Source organism: Odocoileus virginianus, chromosome 4, assembly GCF_023699985.2.
Source record: "Odocoileus virginianus isolate 20LAN1187 ecotype Illinois chromosome 4, Ovbor_1.2, whole genome shotgun sequence".
Taxonomy (NCBI): Eukaryota; Metazoa; Chordata; class Mammalia; order Artiodactyla; family Cervidae; genus Odocoileus; species Odocoileus virginianus.
The window spans coordinates 87,889,587-87,912,323 of NC_069677.1; the positions used below are offsets into that span (position 1 = coordinate 87,889,587).

Genomic DNA, 22,737 nt, shown 5'->3' on the forward strand with positions numbered 1-22,737 from the left:
CTGTGTACAAAGCCATTTATCTCTGCATGCTTGTGGATGATAAGCACTTGTGATGCATCTTTTAAAATCTCTGATTATTTGATCAGTGAAAAGCTGTGTTTCTTGGATCCCTGGCTCCTTCTTGGTCTCATTTGCCAATGCCTTCCCCTCTGCCTGGCCCCTGGGCTGCTCATGACTCAGTCTGGGACTACTTCTTCCACACCCTAGGTCTAGGAGAATCTCATCCATTTCCATGTCTCACTCTATTTGTAGACTTAAACAATAGTGGCATCCATCTGGCCCAGCCCTCTCTGTTGAATATCAGGACCATCAGCTCAGACCCCAGTTCTCATCAGAGCCTGCCCTAGTGCACCCGCTCAAACCTCACCTCCAGATCAGGATCCTGTTTCTATACTGAGATTTTGTACCAGAGAGAGCTCCACATCGATCAATATCAAAACTTTCTAACAACGTGGTATCTGATAACACAGGAGTGATTTTTAGCTACAGGTGAAGATCCTGTGTCCTCTGAATCAGCAGCTCACCCACATCCAATCCACTCTTCCTCATGTCAGGAGTCATCTCTGAGACCTTGCCTACCTCTCTACTCACGCCCCAACACCCAGCTGTCAGAGACACCTATTGATTCTACCTGGAATGTGTGACTCTGAGCTCCTGGATTCTCTTGGTCCACTGACACCATCCTTGTCCGAACACACATCAGTGATTTTAGCTTGGTTTATAGAAAGTGCCTGATAACCAGACTTCCAGCATCTATGCCTGCCTCTTGATGATTTTGGAAAGCAAGTCCGATCCTCTTTCTTCCTTGAATAAAACCCGGAAATGTTTCTTGTTCAGCTAGGAAGATGCTGATGGTCCTCAAGGCGCCCACCAAGCCCTGCATGGTGTGGTTCAGCCCTAACCTCCTTCCCACACCCCCTCCACTCTCCCCAACTCACTTCCTGGAAGATGCAGACTCCAAGCCTTGGCAAATGCCAAGCGGCCCTCTGCCCAAACACTCATCCTTTTCCCAGCCTGCCTGCTAACTTGCCAAGTGCTCATCCTTCTTGATGTCTCCAGCTTAATGCCAGCTCCCCAAGGAAGTCTTCCTGGAACCACAGGCTAGGACATGTTGTACACCCCTTGTTCTATTCTAACAACTTATTTAGTACTTTCTTTTCTGCTCTGTTGGAAGCTACTTGAAAGTGATGGCCAAGTCAGTCTTTTTCCCTGCTGGATCTCCAGTCCCCTCCACAGTACCACACATAGTAGGTACTCAATACACTCTTGGTGACCGAATGAATGAATAACTGTTGAAATAGCTTCAAGTACATTTATTTGGAATTGTTTATTTGTAAATGTTACTATTTTGGGAAAAAGGATTTCTATTGATTTACAAGAACTCTGCCCTCGGTAGTAAATTTTCTTTGGGTAAGTCACATTTTGGGTGTTTTGTTTATTGCAAACATATAACAGTAACAGCTAACTCATATCATCATTAGTGTGAACAGGTGGAGTTTTAAGGTGCTTTTTATGTTTAACCTCACACCATCCTAGCATAAACCAGCATGATTATTAGCACTACTGTGCAGAGGAGGAAACTGAATTTCAGAGGGTTTAATTAAATTGTTGAAAGTCACACAGCAACTTTTAGCAGAAGCAGGACCCTAACCTCTTTTATATGGTTTTCTCTTTTTTTAAGCTTTTTATTTTCTGTTCGGAGGCAGTTAACAATGTTGCTATCGTTTCAGGTGAGCAGCGAAGGGACTCAGTCATACATGCACATGTACCCATTCTCCTCCAAACTCCCCTCCCATCCAGGCTGCCACACACCATTGAGCGGAGTGCCCTGTGCTATACAGTGGGTCCTTGTTGGTTGGGCATTTTAAATAGAGCAGTGTGGACATAGGACCCTGTCCTCTTCACCTTTACACTATGCTGCCTCTGAAGAAGGGTTTAGTTATTTATTTATTTTAAGTACAGAGGAGGCAATAATCAACCTGCCATTTGAAGAACAGGTAGAATTTGACAGAGAAGGAGAGAGCAGGACAAGCACCCTTAGGAAGGAGCAGTTACCAGTCATGGAGCCATGAATGCACTGAGAAGTCAGGAACAGGCAAGGACACACTCAGGCTACATTCTGGAGGCAACAAAGCTGAAGAAGGTAGAGAGCTAGGGCTGAGAAGAGCTTTCTGCTTTGCAAAGGTGATCAGGATTTAACCTGTTAGCAGTAAAGACTGCTGGAGGATTTATGAAGGTGTCTATTGTCTACATTATCCTTTAGATAAGTAAGCTTTCTTTTTTCCTGGTAAGAATTATGATGAAATCATACTAGCATAAAGTTGCATGCAACCAAATAGTTTTTTAAGGGCAAAAATTCACTTTTCCAGTTCTGAGAAGTCAGCCCAGGATGCTGTGAAGATAGCATCACGTGTGTACCTGAGATGCTACTTCCCTCTGTAAGAAACTGTACCATGAGTTCCAGAGGAGAGGGTGTTGGACTGTATCCCTGGGGGTTATGGTTGCTCCAATGATGTGAGCACCAGAGGAAAGGTCACTGCCTACGCTGGTGCCCACAGAGATGTCTTACTGGAAAAGGAGTCCACGGTGATTTCAGCTGTGAAATATCCCAACTCCTCTTCCAGAAGAAACAGCGTCTATCTGAAAAAAGGAGAAAGTGAAAACAAGTGTTAGTCACTCAGTTGTGTCTGCCTCTTTTGCAACCCCATGGACCAGGCTCCTCTGTCCATAGGATTCCTCAGGCAAGAATACTGGAGTTGATTGCCATTCCAAATCTCCTCCAGGGGATCTTCTTGACTTAGAGGTCGAACCTGGGTCTCCTGCATTGCAGGTAGATTCTTTACGGTCTGAGCCGCCAGGGAAGCTATCTATCTGAAAGGCTAGTCATTATCAATGGCACGAGAGTGTTTACAGGAAATTCGTCAATAAGGATTCAATAGGTTGGCCCCACTGACATTATCAGATGTTAACATTGTCAGATGTGACATTATTGACGTTATCAGAATTACTATCTCACCAACACAAGGTTTACACCCAGGTCCACGGAGCCTGGAGAAATGAGGGGTACAATCAAGCCTGTCTGTAACCTCAGATGGTGGGGAGGGATGAGGTAGGGCAGGGGAAGTTCACCTGTAACTGAAATCTATACTTTTTCTTTTACTATGAATGTGTGACACACCACCATCATTTTAGTCCCAGGTATGACTTCATCATAGTGGAAATCACAGTATTTCAACACATAGTTGCTTCAGAGATCTTGAAATAACATTTCAGCTCACCGCCCTTTCCCTGGAATTCTCCAGGCCAGAATACTGGAGTGGGTGGCTGTTCCCTTCTCCAGGGGATCTTCCTAACCCAGGGATTGAATCCAGGTCTCTCGCATTGCAGGCAGATTCTTTACCAGCTGAGCCACCAGGGGAGCCCAAGAATACTGGAGTGGGCAGCCTATCCCTTCTCCAGCAGATCTTCCTGACCCAGGAATTGAACCTGGGTCTCCCGAATTGCAGGCAGATTCTTTACCAGCTGAACTACCAGGGAAGCCCTTCAATATGACTAGCTCTTCTTAATTAATACTTGCAAAAGAAACGCAACTTTGTTTTTAAAATATTTTATTATTATTTATGTCTTTTGTAGTCATATTTTTTTAAATTTTTATGTATGTAAACACATTCTGGGAAGGCAGTCTTAGGTCTTACCTGTCTGCCAAAAAGGACTAAAATGCAAAAAAGGTTAAAAATCCCTAAGCCATGTAGAAAACACACTTGTGGTTGCCATGGAGGGGGGGGGAGGAATGAAGTGGGGGTTTGGGGTTACCAGATGCAAACTATTATATACAGAATGGAAAAACAACTTATCTATAAGATCCGACTGTATAGCACAGGGAACCATATTCAATATCCTGTGATAAACCATAATAGAAAAGTATATGAAAAAGAATATATATATATATATATATATATCTATATATATCTGTGTAGCCAAATCACTTTGCTATGCAGCAGAAATTAACACAACATTGCAAATCAACTATACTTCTATAAAAGATATTTTTAAAAGAGTCCCTGAGCTGAAATATTAAAAACGAGGCCAGCTTACTAGATTTACTAGGCTTCGTGACACCCTCTGGTGCACCACGCATGATAAAGCTTTCCTCCCATTAATGTCTGAGTTGTTTCCAGGACTCCCAGTACTGGGAAAGTATGGGTTGCTCTTCTAAGAAAGTTGTCTGCACTTTGAATCTTGTCTGAGGTTTTTTGTTTTTTTTTTTCCTACTTTCTGAGCTACTCTTGAACATTGATCTGCTCTAACCTAGGGTCCATGGTTTAGCAAATAAAAATATAGGACTCTTTTTTACTCTATCTATATGGTACACATATGTGGATTTCAAATAAACAATGACTAATTTTGAGAATAAGTATATATCAAGTACTGAATAACATACTTAAACTAAAAATCATTTGTTGTCCATTTGAAATTCAGTTTTAACTCACCATCTCATATTCTATCTGGCAACCCTAAAAACACTAAAATTGGGCCAGTATCCCCCAGCTAATAAGCTACAGATGATTAGAATGTGTTTTCTTACACTGTTTACTCATGGAGGTTAGTTAATTGCCAATAATCTCAGACTAAATGTGATGCTATTAATATTTTGAAGTCTGAAATTTTCTTATTATTACTCAGTGATCACAAACACCTATGTTTTCAACTTTGGGAAAAGCAGACAACTCCGAAATATTGCCAGACCTTAAAGTATCTTGACCACCATCCAAGAATTTTAGTTTTGACTGTGTCTCCTTGAGATCTCATGATAATTCATTTTCTATATCAGAGAAATGTGGTCAGAGTTTAGACTGACAGTGAAACTGAATTTCAAAACCTCTTGACACTCATCCTATTGTTAAATAACTCCTTGGTTCTAAATCAAGGAATAGTCATAATTTCCTTTGTCTGGGATGAGATTTCAATCATGACAATGAAGAGCATAGACATGACCGAGGAGAATTTCACTCTTGCGTCCAGGGGAATCACACCAAAACCCATTAATCATCAATTGATCGAGGCCAAGAAGTCCAAATTTATTTTGGACAGAAGAAACTGTAGTCAACATGAAGCCAGAAAAACAAGCCAGTCCAAATTCAGTACATATATTTATAATACAATACTCTATCAGATGTGACTCAGTGGTTAGAGAATCCACTTGCAACGTAGAAGTGCAAGAGACATGGGTTTGATCCCTGGGTCAGGAAGATCCCCTGAAGTAGGAAATGGCAACCCACTGCCTGGAGAATCCATTAGACAGAGGAGCCTGTGGGCTGCAGCTCACGGGTTGCAAAGAATTGGACATGACTGAGTGTCTGAGAATACACACACACACACACACACACTCTTTCTGTAAATCTATGCCTTCATCATAGTAACAAATATATTACAAATGTGAGACAAAGACAGACAGACATGAATCGTTAAAGGCGGTGGGTTCAATGGCTTAGTGAGTGAGAGATTTTAGGGAAAAGCCAGTCTGGGTATTGCAGATTATATAATGATGCAATGTAAAAACGCAATGATCTAGCCTCAAGCAACTTCTGAAGGGCAAAGATGGGGGCTTGAGAAAACAAACTTGCTTTTTTGCTTTCCATTTTTTTCCTCCTCTTTTAGTGCTCTGGCGATACCCAGTTTGAAGTTTCATTGACTAGAATACACTAAATAAAATATTTCTTTCTCTACAAGTATCATCTGAAAAAAAAAAAAAAACGAGATACCTTCTGTCCTGAATTATTTCTAGGTTACGGGTTACGATCAGACACACCCGAACACTCTACATTTTCACCTCTTTATCTCAAGTTTGGCGCCATCTCCCCTGTGGCACATTTGGATGACTCCAGACAAGAATAGAAAGTTAAGATTCCGCACACTAGTTAAATCTCTTCCCTAAAGACAAAGTTGGGGGTAGTGCATTAGGGCGTCTAGTGCAATCCAATCGGCCTTGTTTTTTTTTCCCCTCAGACATAAATTTTCCTGTTTAGCCAGTCATCTTACAACAATGCATGTCCAAACCATGCTGTGATTAGAAGGGAGTATACGCTTATTACCCAAGTTCTTCACATGTTGGAGCATAGAGAGACCAAGGGTGGTAAACCAAAGGAAATTTCCATTTGCTTTTTAGCTGCTGCACATTTTTACTCTATAGGAAAGTTAACTATTATTAAGTAATGATGTTCAGCTGAAGTTGGTCACTCGTAACAACAGACAGATGTATAATGTTTTATTTGGGTTAGCCAGCTCTCTCCCAAAATAAAGGGCCTGAAATTAAACTGTCTTTAGAAAAATATTCAGCAAATGATACCTTATTCCAGGGCTCGGATTCTTTGCCATGGAAAATGGAAAATGAGTCTGCTAGTGAACTCAGTATCTGTTTAAACTTGCCTTTATCCAGAGAAAGCTTGATATTCTACAGAATGAAAAAAATTTTTAGAAGAGCCTATGCTGAGGGGCAAAGAGCAGAACTATGCAAACCGCATGGAGAGATGGAAAAGGATTTTTTAGTTACTTATGGAATTTGAAACAATAATAATGGAATGGAAACATAGGAAAAAGGCTAAATATGTGACCACAGAGGCAAATTGGATCATTAGAGGCTCACATGCAATGTCAAATGTGGGATTTGTCTTTAAAGCAGTACTTGATGCTTTTCCAACATACAATAAGGCACAAAAGACTTTGCCAGTTCTCCAAGCGAGAACCTCTAGCCACATAATCCTTTCGGAAGTCGGGTATTTTTAAGACACTGGTTCTGATTTAGCGGCCCGAGGGCAGGACCACTTTAGCTGGTGCTTCTGATGAACATTTCCAAGTGATGCTGGTGCTTCAGGCCTTCTTTTATATGCTGCCTTGTCTTCAGGGTCCAGGGTGATGGATAGCTCATCTCAGGATATTTCATGTCCACAAAGACAGCTAGACATCTCCCCATCAAATGGACTAAGACTCACAAAGCCTTGTTTCCAGCCCTACTCCTGCCACTGACTCAATGACCTTGAATAAATCACTCAACCTTGGTGATCCTCTTTTTCCCTGGATACAAAGTGCAAAGTTTAAACCAGATCAACCCTCCTCAGGGTACTCTCAAATGTTGGGCAAGCGGTGGATTTAAAGGGTTAAGCATGTTTCTTTGCTATAGAATTCTCAGACCCTGTAATATACAAACATGCAGCGTGAGTCTACAGTAGGTGGAGACAATGGGGTACCTGAGGGTGCAGGATGCAAGACATCCCCAAATTACCCAACCATGAATCACTTTATTTTTGGAACACCTCTACCACTTATTTGTGTTAGTCGCTTAGTCCTGTCTGGTTTTTTTATACTCCATTGACAGTAGCCCGCCAAGTTCCTCTGTCCATGGGATTCTCCAGGCAAGAATACTGGACTGGGTAGCTATTCCCTTTTCCAGGGGATCTTCCCAGGGATCGAACCCATGTCTCTTGCGTTGAAGGTGGATTCTTTACCTTCTGAGCCACACACTTAGGGGAAGCCTGAGCAAGAGGACTGCTAAGGTCCTTCTAGCTTCAGCTGTCTCAGTCCTAAGCTCCAGGCTCTTTCCTCCAGCCTCTGATGTTCTTAACTAGTGAATTCTCAAGTCTACTGTGAGATAGTATCCATCATCCTAGAAAGAAAACTTGGAGAAATTTTAAACCAGTTACTTGCCTTTTCCCCCAAATTCTCATTTTTCCCCTCAAGACAATGCATCTGAACTTCTAAACCCTAGGAGGCCCTTTTCAGTTAGGAGGCTAGCTGAAAATGCCACCCAACAGCTATCATATATTTGTATTCTTGGCCCCTTTAACTTGCTATTCCTTCTCACACCCAAGGGCCCGCTCCTTTGCTTGAAAGCAACGGGATTGAACTTTTAGGCAACCCAGTTTATGTGCTTGTGAATTTCCTGCAGATTCTATATAACTCTAATCTCAAAGTATCGTCTCTAGATAAGCAGCCTCAGCATCACCTGGGAGCTCACTAGAAATGCAGATTTCTAGGCTCTCCATTAATCTGAGGGGCTTCCCAGGTGGCTCAGTGGTAAAGAGTCTGCCTGCCAAGGCAGGAGATGCAGGAGACACGGGTTCCATCCCTGGGTCAGAAAGATCCCATGGAGGAGGAAATGGCAATCCACTCCAGTATGCTTGCCTGGGAAATTCCATGGGCAGACAAGCCTGGAGGGCCACAGTCCATAGAGTCACAAAGAATCAGACACGACCGAGTGATTGAGTACTCGAAATCTACCGAATCACTCTAAACCTACTGGGCAGAGCCATGTGTATTTCAAGACCTTCGGGTAATTCTGACACTTGCTGAAGTTCTAGAATTCATGTTACAGAGATGAGAAACAGGGATTAAGACTCAAACAGACCTTGTGCTGGATCTATTTCTTTACCTGGAAGCCGGGAATAATGGTATTAATCCTTTCTGAATCTAAGTGAGAGTTAAGTTAATATGCGGCTCCTTAAATAAGGTGTGCACAGGATAAGCAATAAATCAATTATAGCTGTTGATTCTCTAAGGGCTATTAACATGTAATGAGCCAGAACTCATTTTACAATGTGCTACACAGCATTCCTCAACAGTGAGAGATGTCCTCTATGAGTTAGTTTTGAGGACAGTTAGTTTTGGTTAGACAGGAGCACAGGTGTGAAGACAGGTCTGGCTTGCCAACGGGGTCCTTTAACTTTATGAACACGTATAAATGATTGAATCTCTCAAAGTCTAGTTTCCTCATTTAGAAAATCAAGAAAACACTTTTTTTTTTTCATAAGATAAAGAGAAGGATTAAATAAAATACTATCAGTGTATATATGTTAGTTTCTCAGTCATGTCCAGCTCTTTGCGACCCCATGGACTATAGCCCACCAGGATCCTCTGTCCATGGAATTCTCCAGGCAAGGATGTTGGAGTGGGTTGCCATTTCCTTCTCCAGGGGGTCTTCCCAACACAGGGATCGAACCTGGGTCACCCACACTGCAGGCACATTCCTTACTGTCTGAGCCACCAGGGTTTGAAAAGGGCCCTGTCCCTTTTTAAGCAGCCCCCAGCCCACATGAAGGCTATCAACGACATAAGGCCTGGTGTGCTGGTCATCACAGATCACGATGCTACACGATCCTTAAACAAGGGCTTCTTGCTCCGCAGAAATAAGAACAAGGGGATCTGAGGCTCTTATATCTTACCCTGAAAAACTGCCCTTTCCTGAGAAATTTAAGTAATGATTTCAAAGTAATGGAATGAGAAGAATTGTTCACTTATTCTATGCTGTCCTTAGGGATCAGGCAAATCTTTCTTCCCATTGAAATCTTACGAGGTTTATATTTCTTTTCTTTATTTTTTAATTGGAGGAAAATTACCATGTTGTATTGGTCTCTACATTACTACAATGAAAATCAGCCATAAGTATACATGTGTCCACTCCCTCTTGAGCTTCCCTGCCACCCCCCATCACCCCTCTAGGTCATCACAGACAGCCAGGCTGGGATCATTGTGTTATATAGCAACTTCTCCCCAGCTATCTATTTTACACGTGGTAGTATATATATTCTTTTCCTATTCTGTGTTTAGCCATAGACCAACATTCAAAGTTCACACTGAGGGCTATGTCAAGACTTCACCTGTTTTCTTTAAATACAGTACCATTTAGATCAGACACTTAGTCCTAAAATACAAAAATATGTAGTAAGAGCTTCGCTGTGGTCAGACTCACTGGTTGTGTCTCAGTATCAGACAAGGGGCTTCCCTTGCAGCCCAGTCAGTAAAAAATCTGCCTGCAATGCAGGAGACGCGGGTTTGATCCCTTGGTTGGGAAGATGCCCTGGAGAAGGAAATGGCGACCCACTCCAGTATCCTTGCCTGGAAAATCTCATGGACGGAGGAGCCTGGTGGGATGCAGTCCATTGGCTCGCAAAGAGTCAGGCATGACTGAGCGACTAACACTTACTTACGCTTACAGTATCAGACAAGTCCAAGAACTCAACAAGGTCACGGGACTCTTTTCTCTCCCGTGTTACAAGTCAGCCTGGGTGCAGCTGCGGCTGACTTCCAAGGGTCTCCCTCACCCCACCCCAGCCCCCATCGCTGTCGAGAGGAGGAAACGGTCCACTCCTAGCCTCCCGTGAGAGCAGGGGCAGAACCAGAACTGAGCCATCCTCACTCAGTTCAGGTGAGGCTCGGGTCACCGCAGCGGACATGCCATTGGCCGAGGCGGTCACATGACCACATCTGACCCGGAGGGCGAACACACATCCCCCAGCAGGGGTCGCCCCGGGGAAGGAGGCTCATGGATGGATGATGGGTCCCCCAGAGGCTGGAAGCCACAACCACCACAAGGAAAAGTGACCGTGGCTCCCCCAACGAGGTTGCAAGTTGCTCTTTTCAAAGACAGCTCATTAAGATACAGGACACCGGGTGATGAATTTGCCGTAACCTTAACCAGACCCCCACAGTCCTCATGGAGAACAATGTCCAATGCCACAGCCTCTCAGACTTGCTAATCCTCCCAGCCACCCTTGGTCCTCAGAAGGGTTTGCAGGAGGAAAGCGTCATCTCCCCGGCAGATACCAACCCAAGGGCCCCGCCTTGGGAACCTGTTGAGGGGCCACTCGGGGCGCCTTGTTCTCATTAATGAGCACGCCCAGTTCTGAGGCCACCTGGGCAAAGCCGTCCGTGTCCTCAGCTGCCACGGAGGGAGCCAAGAAGCGGATTCAGGGCAGGAGGCGCCGCCGCTGCTCCGAAGAGCGGGGGCGAGATGGCGGGAGGCCAGCGCCGAGGGGCCCCGCGCATGTGTTTATGTGACCACAGTCACAGGACCCAGAGACAGGATAGCTAAGCCTCGCTGAGTTTATTTTCCATTACTTTTAAACCTTTGGAGTGCAGTGAACCCCAACTACATTCTTGTCAAGCACTCTTTAAAAAAAAATTCAGCACTTAATATTTAAACCCATGTACCCTTCAAGTGAAATATCAGCCAGGTGTTTCAGATTCCTAGCAAAGAGAGAGATCATCAAAAGATTGCTTTGTCAGAAATATTTGACACCTGAGAAAGCTTTTTAAGCAACTTTTTTTACAGACAGGCAGCTGTTTTGCCAGAGTTCTCAAGTCAGAGTCCCTCAGATTCCAATTCTAGTCTGGAAGTCGGGACGTTATGGTTGGATATGAATTTCACTTTAAACCTCGCCACCCCGTTTGAAGGTATGTAGAATGAGATCACTGGAGGCGTGATTGAGAAGTTCCAGGTTTAGGGAGCCACTGTCTCCCCATTTTTTAATTATTTTTTTCTGCAAGTGTATGCATTCTGTTAGCCCACCATGGAACACAGAACTTCTTCCCAGGACGGGAAAACTGAAAATTTCCAAAATTTGACTCAGCAGAGTTCTAAATTCTTAGAAGTTTACAGTGTTGTACTAAGAGGAAGGAAAAATCATTCTAAAACCATAGTTTCTTTTCCCAGCCAAACATTATGTAAAAGTTAGCACAGTTATCCCATTTTTGAGAGTCAGATACCCTGTAAAGACAGGTTAGTTAGTAAAAGTGGTGGGTGAAAGTCTATTGTGGAAATGAAAGACTTGCCTGTGCTTAATGTTGGCTAATATTTCTACTAGCATTATTTATATTACATTACATACTTAATGTAATATAAATATCTATATATGTTTACTGTAAATATTATATAACATAAATTTTATTGCATATAATGCTTACATATTCTGTAACATAATATTTATATGATAAATATAGATAATGTGTTATAGTTTTGATCAGACTCTCCATATATTGCTACTTTTAAAAAAATAATTTTATTTATTTATCTGTCTTATTTTTGGCTGCGCGGGGTCTTTGTTGCTGAACAAGCTTCTCTAGCTGTGAAGAGTGGAGGTGACTCTCCGGTTGCGGTATGCAGGCCCCTCACTGTGGTGGCTTCTCTGGCTGTGGACACAGGCCCTAGACACGCGGGCTCCAGTATTTGCAGGTCCTGGGCTTTAGAGCACAGGCTGTTTGTGGTAGCCGGGCTCAGCTGCTCTGTGACACGCAGGATCTTCCCTAACCAGGGATCGAACCCGTGTCTCCTGCATTGGCAAGCACGTTCTTTAGCATTGAACCACCAGGGAAGCCCTTCTGCTCCTTTAAAGAATTAGTACTTAGCCTTGGGCCACCGGGTCACTGGCTTTCATTTATTTATAAGGATGGTGGAGACTGGGCATTTCTGAAAAGTAATAAACAGATGTTCTTCACGTCTATATGCGATGGTGTTACTTTAGAACTCCAAGGGCGAGTGGGGGATAGGATATTCACCAAGCGGCGGAGAGCTGTTAAGATGTTGATACGATTCAGCTTCTGCATCCAGTGTGCTGGTTCTCAAAGTGTGTTCCTGGAGCAGTAGCATCACCTGGGAACTCCTTAGACCTGCAGATTTTCGGGCTCCACCCCAGACCTACCGAATCGGAAATGCCAAGCCTGCCAGGAGGTTCTCATGCACTTAGGGTCTGAGCGTCTTCACCAGGGTGGTCAAGAGTGTGGGCACAGGGGCTTCACAGGGACCCTCCCGCTGGGTGCCCGCTGCCAAGAGCTTGGATTCTCTGTGGCCCCGTTTCCTCCTCTTGGGATGCTCTGAGGGCTAATTATGTCCACCCGTGAAAAGCACCTAGAAGAGTGGCTAGTCCCTGGCTCTCGTGTTATCTATTTATGGTGATGAGTACTGCAATTGGTGATCTGAAGCTTTAGTGTTGTTCTCACTCACCTGAATCTTTATTACTGTCCTTTTATTTTCTGTACCTTTCCCACTTTGGGCTGGGCTTCCTGATGGCTTAGATGGTAAATAACCTACCCACAATGCGGGAGACCTGAATTTGATCGCTGGGCCAGGAAGAGCGCCTGGAGAAGGGAATGGCAACCCACTCCGGTATTCTTGCCAGGAGAATTCCACGGACAGAGTCTACAGTCCATGGAATCACACAGTCAGATGTGACTGTGACTAACACGTCCCGCTTTGGACCATTTCTGGATCCGTCCTTCCTCTGTTTCTGCTTTGTGTTTGCATATGTATTTCTCCTGATTGGTCAGGGTCTCTCTGTCCATTTACAGGTTGGTTTCCTCTCTGATGGGATGGTGTGCTCCAGCTCACAGTAGTTAATTTCTTTGATCTTCCATTCTTACCATATATATATGTATGTATAGTTTAGTAAGAAGTATTTCAGAAAAGGAGCATGCCAAAGAGCCTAGTGACATCAGAACAGATTGCATTCAACTTCGGAGATTTAAGAGGGTTTGTGTGCTGACAAGAACTCTGGTCTAGCTCCCAAAGACTTGTTCTTTCTGCCATGGGCAAGACAAGTCACTGCAACCTCCCAGGTCTCCTCATTTGAAAACCGTGTGTCAGATGCCTTGGTTCTGACATTCTTTTAAACTCTAATGTTCTATGACTCAACAGTAATAATGCATTTCCACAGGCGGTAAAAATATTCTAGACTCTTCCCTTCCAATTCTCACTGTTTACTTCCTCTGCACTTCCCCTTCCTGCCTCCCTGTTTGCTGGTCAGTCGATAGTGGGCTTCGGTGGGGGTGAGTTAACCCACTCTTTCCAGGGTGTTTTACTACCGAGCTCCCTCCAGAGGGTGGGGATTCTGCAGTGAGGGTTGTGGCTGGGGCTTCAGTTTCATTCCTGAAACACTCCTTGAGCCTTGATCTATTCCAGGCACCCTGCCAGATCGCCAGGGGGGCGGGGGTGGAAGGTGAACGCTGAGGGTCAGTTTCACCGGGTCAGTTTCTTAGTAAACACCTGTGAGCTCCACGTGGCCCTCTTTCTTTCAGGAAGTAGCAGAGTCCCATGGTAGCCAGGTGGGCGAAGGGGAGTGAGGACGATCCACCTGCCTTGGAGAAGACGCCATCTGACCCGCCGGCCGAGTGAGCCCCCAGGTAGCACGTGGTTCTGGGGGCGCGGGGTGCTGGGAGGGAGGGAGTGGGTGTTTAGCCTTGGGGTGCTGTCCACCAGCCCCTCTTTTCCACAGCGAGAGGCTGATCCCAAGGCCCTCATCCCCATCCATCTAGGTTTTCTTCCCCGTGTATGACCCCCATCCTCTGATGGCCATCGGGGCCTTTGATTCCAACAACAGTTATGCAAAACTGCAGCACAAGAGCTTTGGGGAGAAAGAGGAGACAGAATCAGCTCATCCCTTGCCTGGCCCTCTGCCCCTTTGAAAGAGAGGTTAAAACAGAAGCGTCATGGCCCTGCCTTTGTAAAAACAGGGCCAAGTCTCCCAGCATCTGGCAGAAGGCTGAGCTGGGAGCTTCATTTGTGCCGCAGGACAGTCGTGTGTCTTGCGCACAAGAAAACTTAAGCCTCTGTTTTCACTTCAGTGGGTTGAATGGCATGCACTTTCCCCTAAGAGTTTCATTTTATTTTAAGCGCATGCAATTACTTGTCCATAAGCTGAGTTTGTCTTTGCCAGCGCCCATGTTCTGAGCTTGACTAGGCACTTGGGCATGCCAGCCTGGCATTGTTACCAAACTTCCACTGTGGTCGCTTTCCTCTTGATTCCTGAGAGGGGCTGCTGAGGGTCTGACAAAGCCCATGCTAAATTATATCCTGTACTTTTCATCTAAGTGTTCATCGCTTAGTTGTGTCCAACTATTTGAGACCCCAAGGACTGTACTCCACAAGGCTCCTCTGTCCATGGGGATTCTCCAGGCAAGAATACTGGAGTGGATTCCATGCCCTTCTCCAGGGGAGCTTCCAACCCAGGGCTCGAACCCGAGTGTCCTGCATTGCAGGCAGAGTCTTTACTGTCTAAATCACCAGGGAAGTCTACTTTCCATCTAGACTGGTCCCCAAATTAGTGGAATAGGCTTCAACAAGAAAAATAAATTCTGGATAACATAGGACCCTTCTTTGCAAGGAAAATGAAAAAGAGACTCCCCTTTCTGAAAAAAAAAAAAAAAAGAAAGATCATCTCAAGGGGCAGGCAGTAAATGGCACACTCTTAACAGTGTAAGAGGAAAATTAAAAAGCCCAACAGATTTACCGCATCCTCAACAGGTGTTAGCCTTTAATGGATACAGTTTCCGATTCCTTGAAGGGATTTGCCCAGAGGATTACTTCAGAAACATCTACTGAGAAAACATTACTCCAACAGCACAGATTACGGCATGAATCACAGACCACTGTATACCAGTGTCTTTTTAAAGGGAGAATTTTTTTATTGTTATTATTCTTAAAATGCCACTGAGATGGAAAATCATGCCAACCAGGTCAGTTACCCTGTAATCACTCACATTATCTTTTCCAAGGAATGTCGGGGTAACTTATCTCAGTCACGAGGCAGGCATTATGAGATGCTATGGGGCCTCACCCCAGCTTTTCCCTGTCTGTAAACTCAGGGCATTCTCTGCGGCACAGCGTGGAAGCCTAGCACCTCTTCCAGGTGAGTCTGTTCTGCTACAATGTCAGATGTCTGTACTTAGGTACTTGTTCGCTAGCTCTTTAAAATAGACTCTTAGGCTGATTCTACTTAGCTCAAAAGAAGTAAGGCAGAATTTTTGTGCCATACCTAAATGCCACACCTAATATTCTATATTGATAACTTGTATCTCAGCATAACCAGCCTATTGATCAAGCCATTAATAAAGCTTGATTATTTGCTCTAAGTTTGTTTTTGGTTGTTGGGTAGCTTGATCTTTCCCACTGTAATCAAGAACTGGGACAGATCAAGGATTCCAAATAATTCATCAGACTATGGGGGGAAATGAATGGCTATTAACGGCTATTGCTATATCATGCAAAAGAATAGCTTTTAAAAATTTAATGAATACTACCCAAGGTTTTAAAATTTGTGCTAACATATTCCATTGCTATATCAGTAAGTATCTTATGGATGGTGCATTTCAGTTATATCAGTACTCGCCCTATGCTAAGTCAACTTATTTTTAAATTTTCTATACTTGAAAACCCTTGAGAGCTGAATATACATAAATATTCATAATACTCTGTGGGGTGGATGCTTGTGAGTATGATATCAGAAAGAGAAGATTAGCATCATTTTTTGAGTGTAAAGTTCTGTTTTGACACTTAACAGCCGTCATCTCATTCAACCATCACAAAAACTCTGAGAAGTAGACTGTATTCCTAGTTCACAGATTAGGTAGCCGGGGTCCAGAGAGGTTAAATACTTTGCCCCAGGTCACACAGTGAATAAGTTGGAAAGTCAGAATTTAACCCCGGTCTCCTGGTTTCCAGTCTATGCTCCGCACTCTATCCTACCACCATCCTCAGGTACACGTCGATGAATCTGGCCTTCAGTCTTCACCTTTCTCGTGAACTTTCGTGTATGTTCACTTTCATCTCGCAGGAGTATCCTGTTTCTACCATGTGGACATATGGCAGTAAGGGGATGTCTTTCTTTGTCCTTTCCTTAGGTGGCCCCGGGAGCCGGACCATGGACCCGATTCACATCAGCATGGCCAGTGCGCCCCTGGTGAAGCACACCGCTGGTGCTGGCCTCAAGGCCAGCAGACCCCGAGTCATGTCCAAGAGCGGGCACAGCAATGTGAGAATTGACAAAGTGGACGGCATATACTTGCTCTACCTCCAAGACTTGTGGACCACCGTCATCGACATGAAGTGGAGATACAAGCTCACCCTGTTTGCTGCCACGTTCGTGATGACCTGGTTTCTGTTTGGGGTGATCTACTACGCCATTGCCTTTATCCACGGGGACCTGGAGCCCAATGAGCCCCCTTCCAATCACACCCCATGCATCATGAGAGTGGACTCCCTCACCGGGGCATTCCTGTTTTCCCTGGAATCCCAGACGACCATCGGCTACGGAGTCCGTTCTATCACCGAGGAATGCCCTCACGCCATCTTCCTCTTGGTGGCCCAGCTGGTCATCACCACCTTGATTGAGATCTTCATCACGGGCACCTTCCTGGCCAAAATCGCCAGACCCAAAAAGCGGGCGGAGACCATCAAGTTCAGCCACTGCGCCGTCATCACCAAGCAGAACGGGAAGCTGTGCTTGGTGATCCAGGTGGCCAACATGAGGAAGAGCCTCCTGATCCAGTGCCAGCTCTCGGGGAAGCTCCTGCAGACCCACGTCACCAAGGAGGGCGAGCAGATCCTCCTGAACCAGGCCACCGTCAAGTTCCACGTGGACTCCTCTTCCGAGAGCCCCTTCCTCATCCTGCCCATGACGTTCTACCACGTGCTGGATGAGACAAGCCCCCTGCGGGATCTCACCCCCCAGAACCTGAAGGAGAAGGAGTTTGAGCTGGTGGTCCTCCTCAACGCCACCGTAGAGTCCACCAGTGCTGTCTGCCAGAGCCGCACATCTTACATCCCGGAGGAGATCTACTGGGGCTTCGAGTTTGTGCCTGTTGTTTCTCTCTCGAAAACCGGCAAGTACGTGGCTGACTTCAGTCAGTTTGAACAGATCCGGAAGAGCCCGGATTGTACCTTTTACTGCGCGGATGCTGAGAAGCAGAAACTCGAAGAGAAGTACAGACAGGAGGATCAGAGGGAAAGAGAGCTGAGAACGCTTTTGCTACAGCAGAGCAATGTCTGACGGCAGTGGTGCTGCCTCGGCTTATCTCCGAGCGACTTTCGCATCTGAGCTACCTTCCAATGCAGAGATCACCAGGAAACTGAAAATGTGTGGACATGCCCTGAAACACTGCTCAGACTTACAGACCTGTTCCTCTGATCTGATGGCTTTAAACAACCTTTGCCACGTCTGAAAGGGTTCCTTTCTTCAATGCTCTGTCTGAAGCGAACTCCCCAAATTCTAATTTTCCAAAAGGGGGCTGCATTTCAAAAAAGCTGGTGGAGGGCTATGGGAGCAATGTCCTACTGAGTGGACAGACATTTCAGGATGCTGATACTGAAAGGAAATGCACTTCTTATACAAGGACGTCAGCTATAATATAAGGTATTTATTCAGTCCAAGTATGAAAGACGTCACAACCGAGAGCTGAAATGTGGTTCGGTATCCACTTACATCGTTGCTTTAAAACACACTCATTTTTTCAAGCAGAGAAAACAGTATTTATAATGGAGGCTATCTGGTCATACATAAACTGGGGCAAAGGGACTCTGTATTCACAAAGTATAATAATTCCGTTTTTACCTTTTTCAGTGCATGTTGATGTACAGAGTGAAATTGATCAAATTAGGAATGAACTGTTGTAAAAACATGCAAATGGAGATGATGTAATTGTTCACATTAAATTTTTTGTTGAAATGTACTAGCCCCTTTCTGTCTAAACTGACGTTCACAGGTCAGTAGCACCCATCAGCGTCATCAGGAGCTTTATTAGTAACTTAGCCCCATATGGGCTTAATCTGTCATAGTCTGTATCTTAACAGGGTCGCCAAGTGATTCATGCAAAAATGAAAGTTTGCAAAGCTTCACTCCCAACAGAGTTTCCGAAGTTAACTTTCTGAAGCCAGGGGACTCTGCTCATCCCTCATCCCCTGTTCTTTATTGTGGACCAGTATTCCTTTCAGGGGTTTCCTTCCTTATCTATTAAAATACCTTATCCACAGAGGAACTGCCGTGGACATTTCAAGAGCAAAATAACACTCTTGATAGTAATGGTTGTCTGTCTCAAGTCAAGTACATGCTTGCTGATTACAATCAGCACAAGAGAAAATTTCAGCCGCATAACAATCGAAAATTTGCTCCTACGTTGAAGTCCAGGAGATTGGCTGGGGCCGTGAAGAACAGGAAGAGCCAAGGCGAAGGAGTTCAAATGCAGATGACTCCCTGAAGCATGAACAAAGCTTGATACCCTGATAGCATGTAAAGTGTGCCCTCAGTATTGAAATAAATCTCATACAACTCAGTGTTCCAGAGTAACGTTTGGATTTTGGCAGGATTTAGAGCATTCTTTGGGGGCGGAGAATCAATGCGCCAAGATTGGCTAAATGTACAAAAGGTGAACTCTCATATCATTCAGAGCAGGACAGATTTGAACATTCATTGTTCAAATGAAGAATGGATGTGCACGTGACCCCATGTGTATGCATACTCTGACCTGCACACACATAGACCTGAACACACACACACACACAGGCATGCTTCTCCTGGCTCTTCCATCATGGTTGTGGAAATTATCCACAAAGACATTTGTGATGAAGACAGCAAATCTTCGACAAATGTGCTCATGTTTATTTTGTTCTTTAAGAATGGGAGTGCTGGGACTCAGAGCAAACAAGGCCTGTGATCTGGATTCAGGCTATCTGTGAAATGGTGTCATATCATGTTACCATAATCCCAAGTCTCCTTCCATTAAACAGAAAATGTGTCTGAAACCTCTGACCCGGAACTGAACATTTAACACAGGTGTAAAAACAATGGAGTTGAAGTTGTGAAAGTTTAAGAAACAATCCTAATGCACAAGAAGTTATTGTCTTCAGTTATTCAGGAAGTTTTTTTGTTTGTTTGTTTCTGTTGATCACTTTATGGCAGTTTGTTTTAGATCTTCATTCTCTTTTAAAAAATCACATTAGTGTAGTTAGATATTAGCCTTTTCAATTATTAAACTTTTTAATTGTATAATGTAGTGAAATCACAGGAAGATAATGCCTCGACATGTTTACAAATTTTTGCTTGTACCATAAAGTTTTTTCACAGATTTACATCAGTGCTAATTTAAATGTGATCAAGATTGGGAATCTTACATACTTATATTGTATATGGTACAATGATATAGCATAAGATTGAAAAGTCTTTCTTTATGTTCATTTTGCATATCTATTTTGGCCAAATTTGGAAGACTTGATCATCTGATCTATTGCTATACACACAAAATAAATATGTAGTTTCTCAAAACCCAGTATTTGTACCAGTCAATAAATCATGTTATAACAAACTATTCAATAAATAGCACTAAAGTTGTGTCTGATTTGAAACTTAATATTTTCTAAGCACACTTACTTATTATTACTTTGTACAAAATCCTTCCGTGCTAACATGCTCACAAAAGGATTCAGGTGGCAAAATTATTTGATTATACCTGGACATGAATCTGACTGAAACAGACTCATACTCAACATCCAACTAAGAATAGTCAAACTAATAGAACGTTTTGACCCATAAAAAGGGTTTTTGCATTGTGAAAGATTTCCAGTGCATCAAGCCTTCTCACTGCAATTGTTCAAAACGATTCTGTTACATTTGAGAAATCAGAATGTAAACAGCATCAAGTCAGTGTAATCTGCAAGCCGTGTCTTATTTATGTGATAAAATACATTGTGATGGTAACCCACTCCAGTATTCTTGCTATGGATAGAGGAACTTGGCAGGCTACAGTCCATGGGGTAGCCAAAGAGTCAGACACAACTTTGCAACTAAATAGCAACAGCATTGTGCTGACCTGGCACCCAGTAAGCATCGCACCAGACAGCCTAGTAAAGATTCACTCAGTGATCAAGACAAACCATCTTTGGTTTTCTTTCTTACTTATCAGGAAATTACAGCCCAGAAATGACTCCAGAAACCTAAAAGAACTGGTTAAAAGTAAAAAATGCCATGCATGAGTGAGCTAGATATTTAGACAATTATTTTCTCTGATTTTTCTCTGAATTCACTGATTTAAATCCCATAAAAATGTAAATTTTGTTGTAGTTATTCAGTCTCTCAGTCATGTTTGACTCCTTGTGACCCTAAGGACTGCAGCATGCCAGGCTTCCCTATCCTTTGCTGTCTCCTGGAGTTTGCTCAAACTCATGTCCATTGAATCAGTGATGCCATCCAACCATCTCATCCTCTGCCGTCCCCTTCTCCTCCTGACCTCAATCTTTCCCAGCATCAGGGTCTTTTCCAAGGAGTCAGCTTTTCGTATCAGGCGGTCAAAGTACTGGAGCTCCAACATCAATCCTTCCACTGAATATTCAGGGTTGATTAAATAAGACAGATTTTTTTAAAAGGGACACTTCTACTGCAGGATGACTCTTTCTTCCTTCTTGAACCTTCAGGACTCAGACATCATCTGGAGAAAGAAGAAAAGAAAAAAGCAAAGTCAGGAAGAGCGGAAGCCTCTGCTCTGGTAGCTCAGCAGAGGAGCAGCCTCGTCTTCAGGCGTGGTTCTGAACCCGGTCTCTGGTCAAAGAGTTAGACATCAGACAGCGTGACGATAGCAAAGCCTTCCAGCCTCTTATTCTTGGCTTTCATGCATGCTATATATTTTGTTCTGTTAAATATTTGAAAAAGCTAGTTTTGAATGCAGGCTATTTTACCATACCCTTCTGGAAGGGACTTTTTTTCAAGTGAAAGGTAGTGGCATTTCAAGTCTTAATTTCCAAGTTCTTCATTGTGCATATTTCAGCATTTGACCCTGCATAAGTCCAAGGTGCACTTTATTTTCTTCCCTTAGGAAGACTTACCCCTCCCTGAAGGTCTAAAGCTTAACATTTCACTTCTAATTGATTAACTATTAATACATACACTTTGCCTTTTGTGAATTTCAGTTTATCTTTAATCATAATGTCCTGCCAACCAGCCTTTGGGTCTCTGGGCAGCCAAGAGTGGCTTCTGCTCTCAGAGTAAGGTGCCTTGTAAGAAGAGTTTGAGTCTCCAGAGTAAGAATTTGCAATGAAAAAGTATAATTGGAATTTAATTTTATAGTTAGAATTAGATTGGAAAAAAAATAAAGCAGTTACTTAACTTCTTGAGGCATTTGTATATTCTTTGGTAGACTTTTTTTAAATTGCTGTTCTTTTGTTTTGATTTTTTAAAAGAAATCGGAAACAACGTCTTTGTCAGAGTAAGGAAGGCAGTGAGAAAGGTGTAAAAAAAAAAAAACTAATAGTTGACCAGTTAGGCTTCCATGTAAACAGACTTCTACCAGTGAAAAAAAACTTCAGAGAAAATATTGGTCATTCAGTCTCACATTACAACAAACCATCATCATATCCTCTGGCTTCCCAGGAGTAGCAATTTTCCTAACTCTTAAGAAACACTGATGAATTAAGTCCAACTTTTTTTCCAAAAACTTTCCACTAGACACATAATGAGAGAGAAACATGAGGCAAAAATAAAGCTCCAGGCATTTCACTTCATCTTCATCCTCTGTCAGTTCTCCTGAGTCAGTTTCCTCTCAGCTCCCCATGTGCTTGGTTGATTATGCCTCATCTTTGCCAGCCATTCTAGCAAGCCAAATAAACCCGTGGGTTAAAAATAATCAATCCAAATTAGTAGTATTAACTTGTGGACATTTAGATGCCTAAAAACTGGGGATAGGAACTCTCATCTTTCAATGAGTACGTTGCTAGTATGTTAAAATAGAAGACAGAGAGAAAGCTGCTGATTGGAGTGGATAGTTAATTCCTAATAAAATTACAAGAATTGATTATGGAAGTCAAAAGACATAATGGGTACATGAGCAGAAATACCCAAGGTGTCATACATGTAGATAAAGGCCACATGACTAGTAAAGGGAGTGAAGTGTACACATGTTCAGTTGTGTCTGTCTACAGACCCCAAGGACTGTAGCCCACCGCCCTCCTCTGTCCATGGGATTCTCCAGACAAGAATACTGGAGTGGGTTGCATTTCCTCCTTCAGGAGATCTTCACGACTCAGGAATTGAACACATGTCTCCTGCCTTGGGAGGCAGATTCTTTACCACCGTGCCACCTAGAGAGACCCCTAGTAAAGATAATTTCAGCCAAACACAGGGGCCTTTGGTAAATTCTGGGCATGTTCTTTGT

The 22,737-nt window shown here is 43.6% G+C and overlaps 1 protein-coding gene across 1 annotated transcript; it reads left to right on the forward strand.

Annotated features, from left to right (window-relative positions):
• The first annotated feature begins 13,848 nt into the window (after positions 1-13,848).
• Positions 13,849-19,944, forward strand: KCNJ15 (potassium inwardly rectifying channel subfamily J member 15). The gene is made up of 2 exons (XM_020902237.2): positions 13,849-13,947; positions 16,444-19,944. The coding sequence occupies exon 2, from the start codon at positions 16,464-16,466 to the stop codon at positions 17,589-17,591; it is 1,128 nt and encodes a 375-aa protein (XP_020757896.2). The 5' UTR covers positions 13,849-13,947; positions 16,444-16,463; the 3' UTR covers positions 17,592-19,944.
• The last annotated feature ends 2,793 nt before the right edge of the window (positions 19,945-22,737 follow it).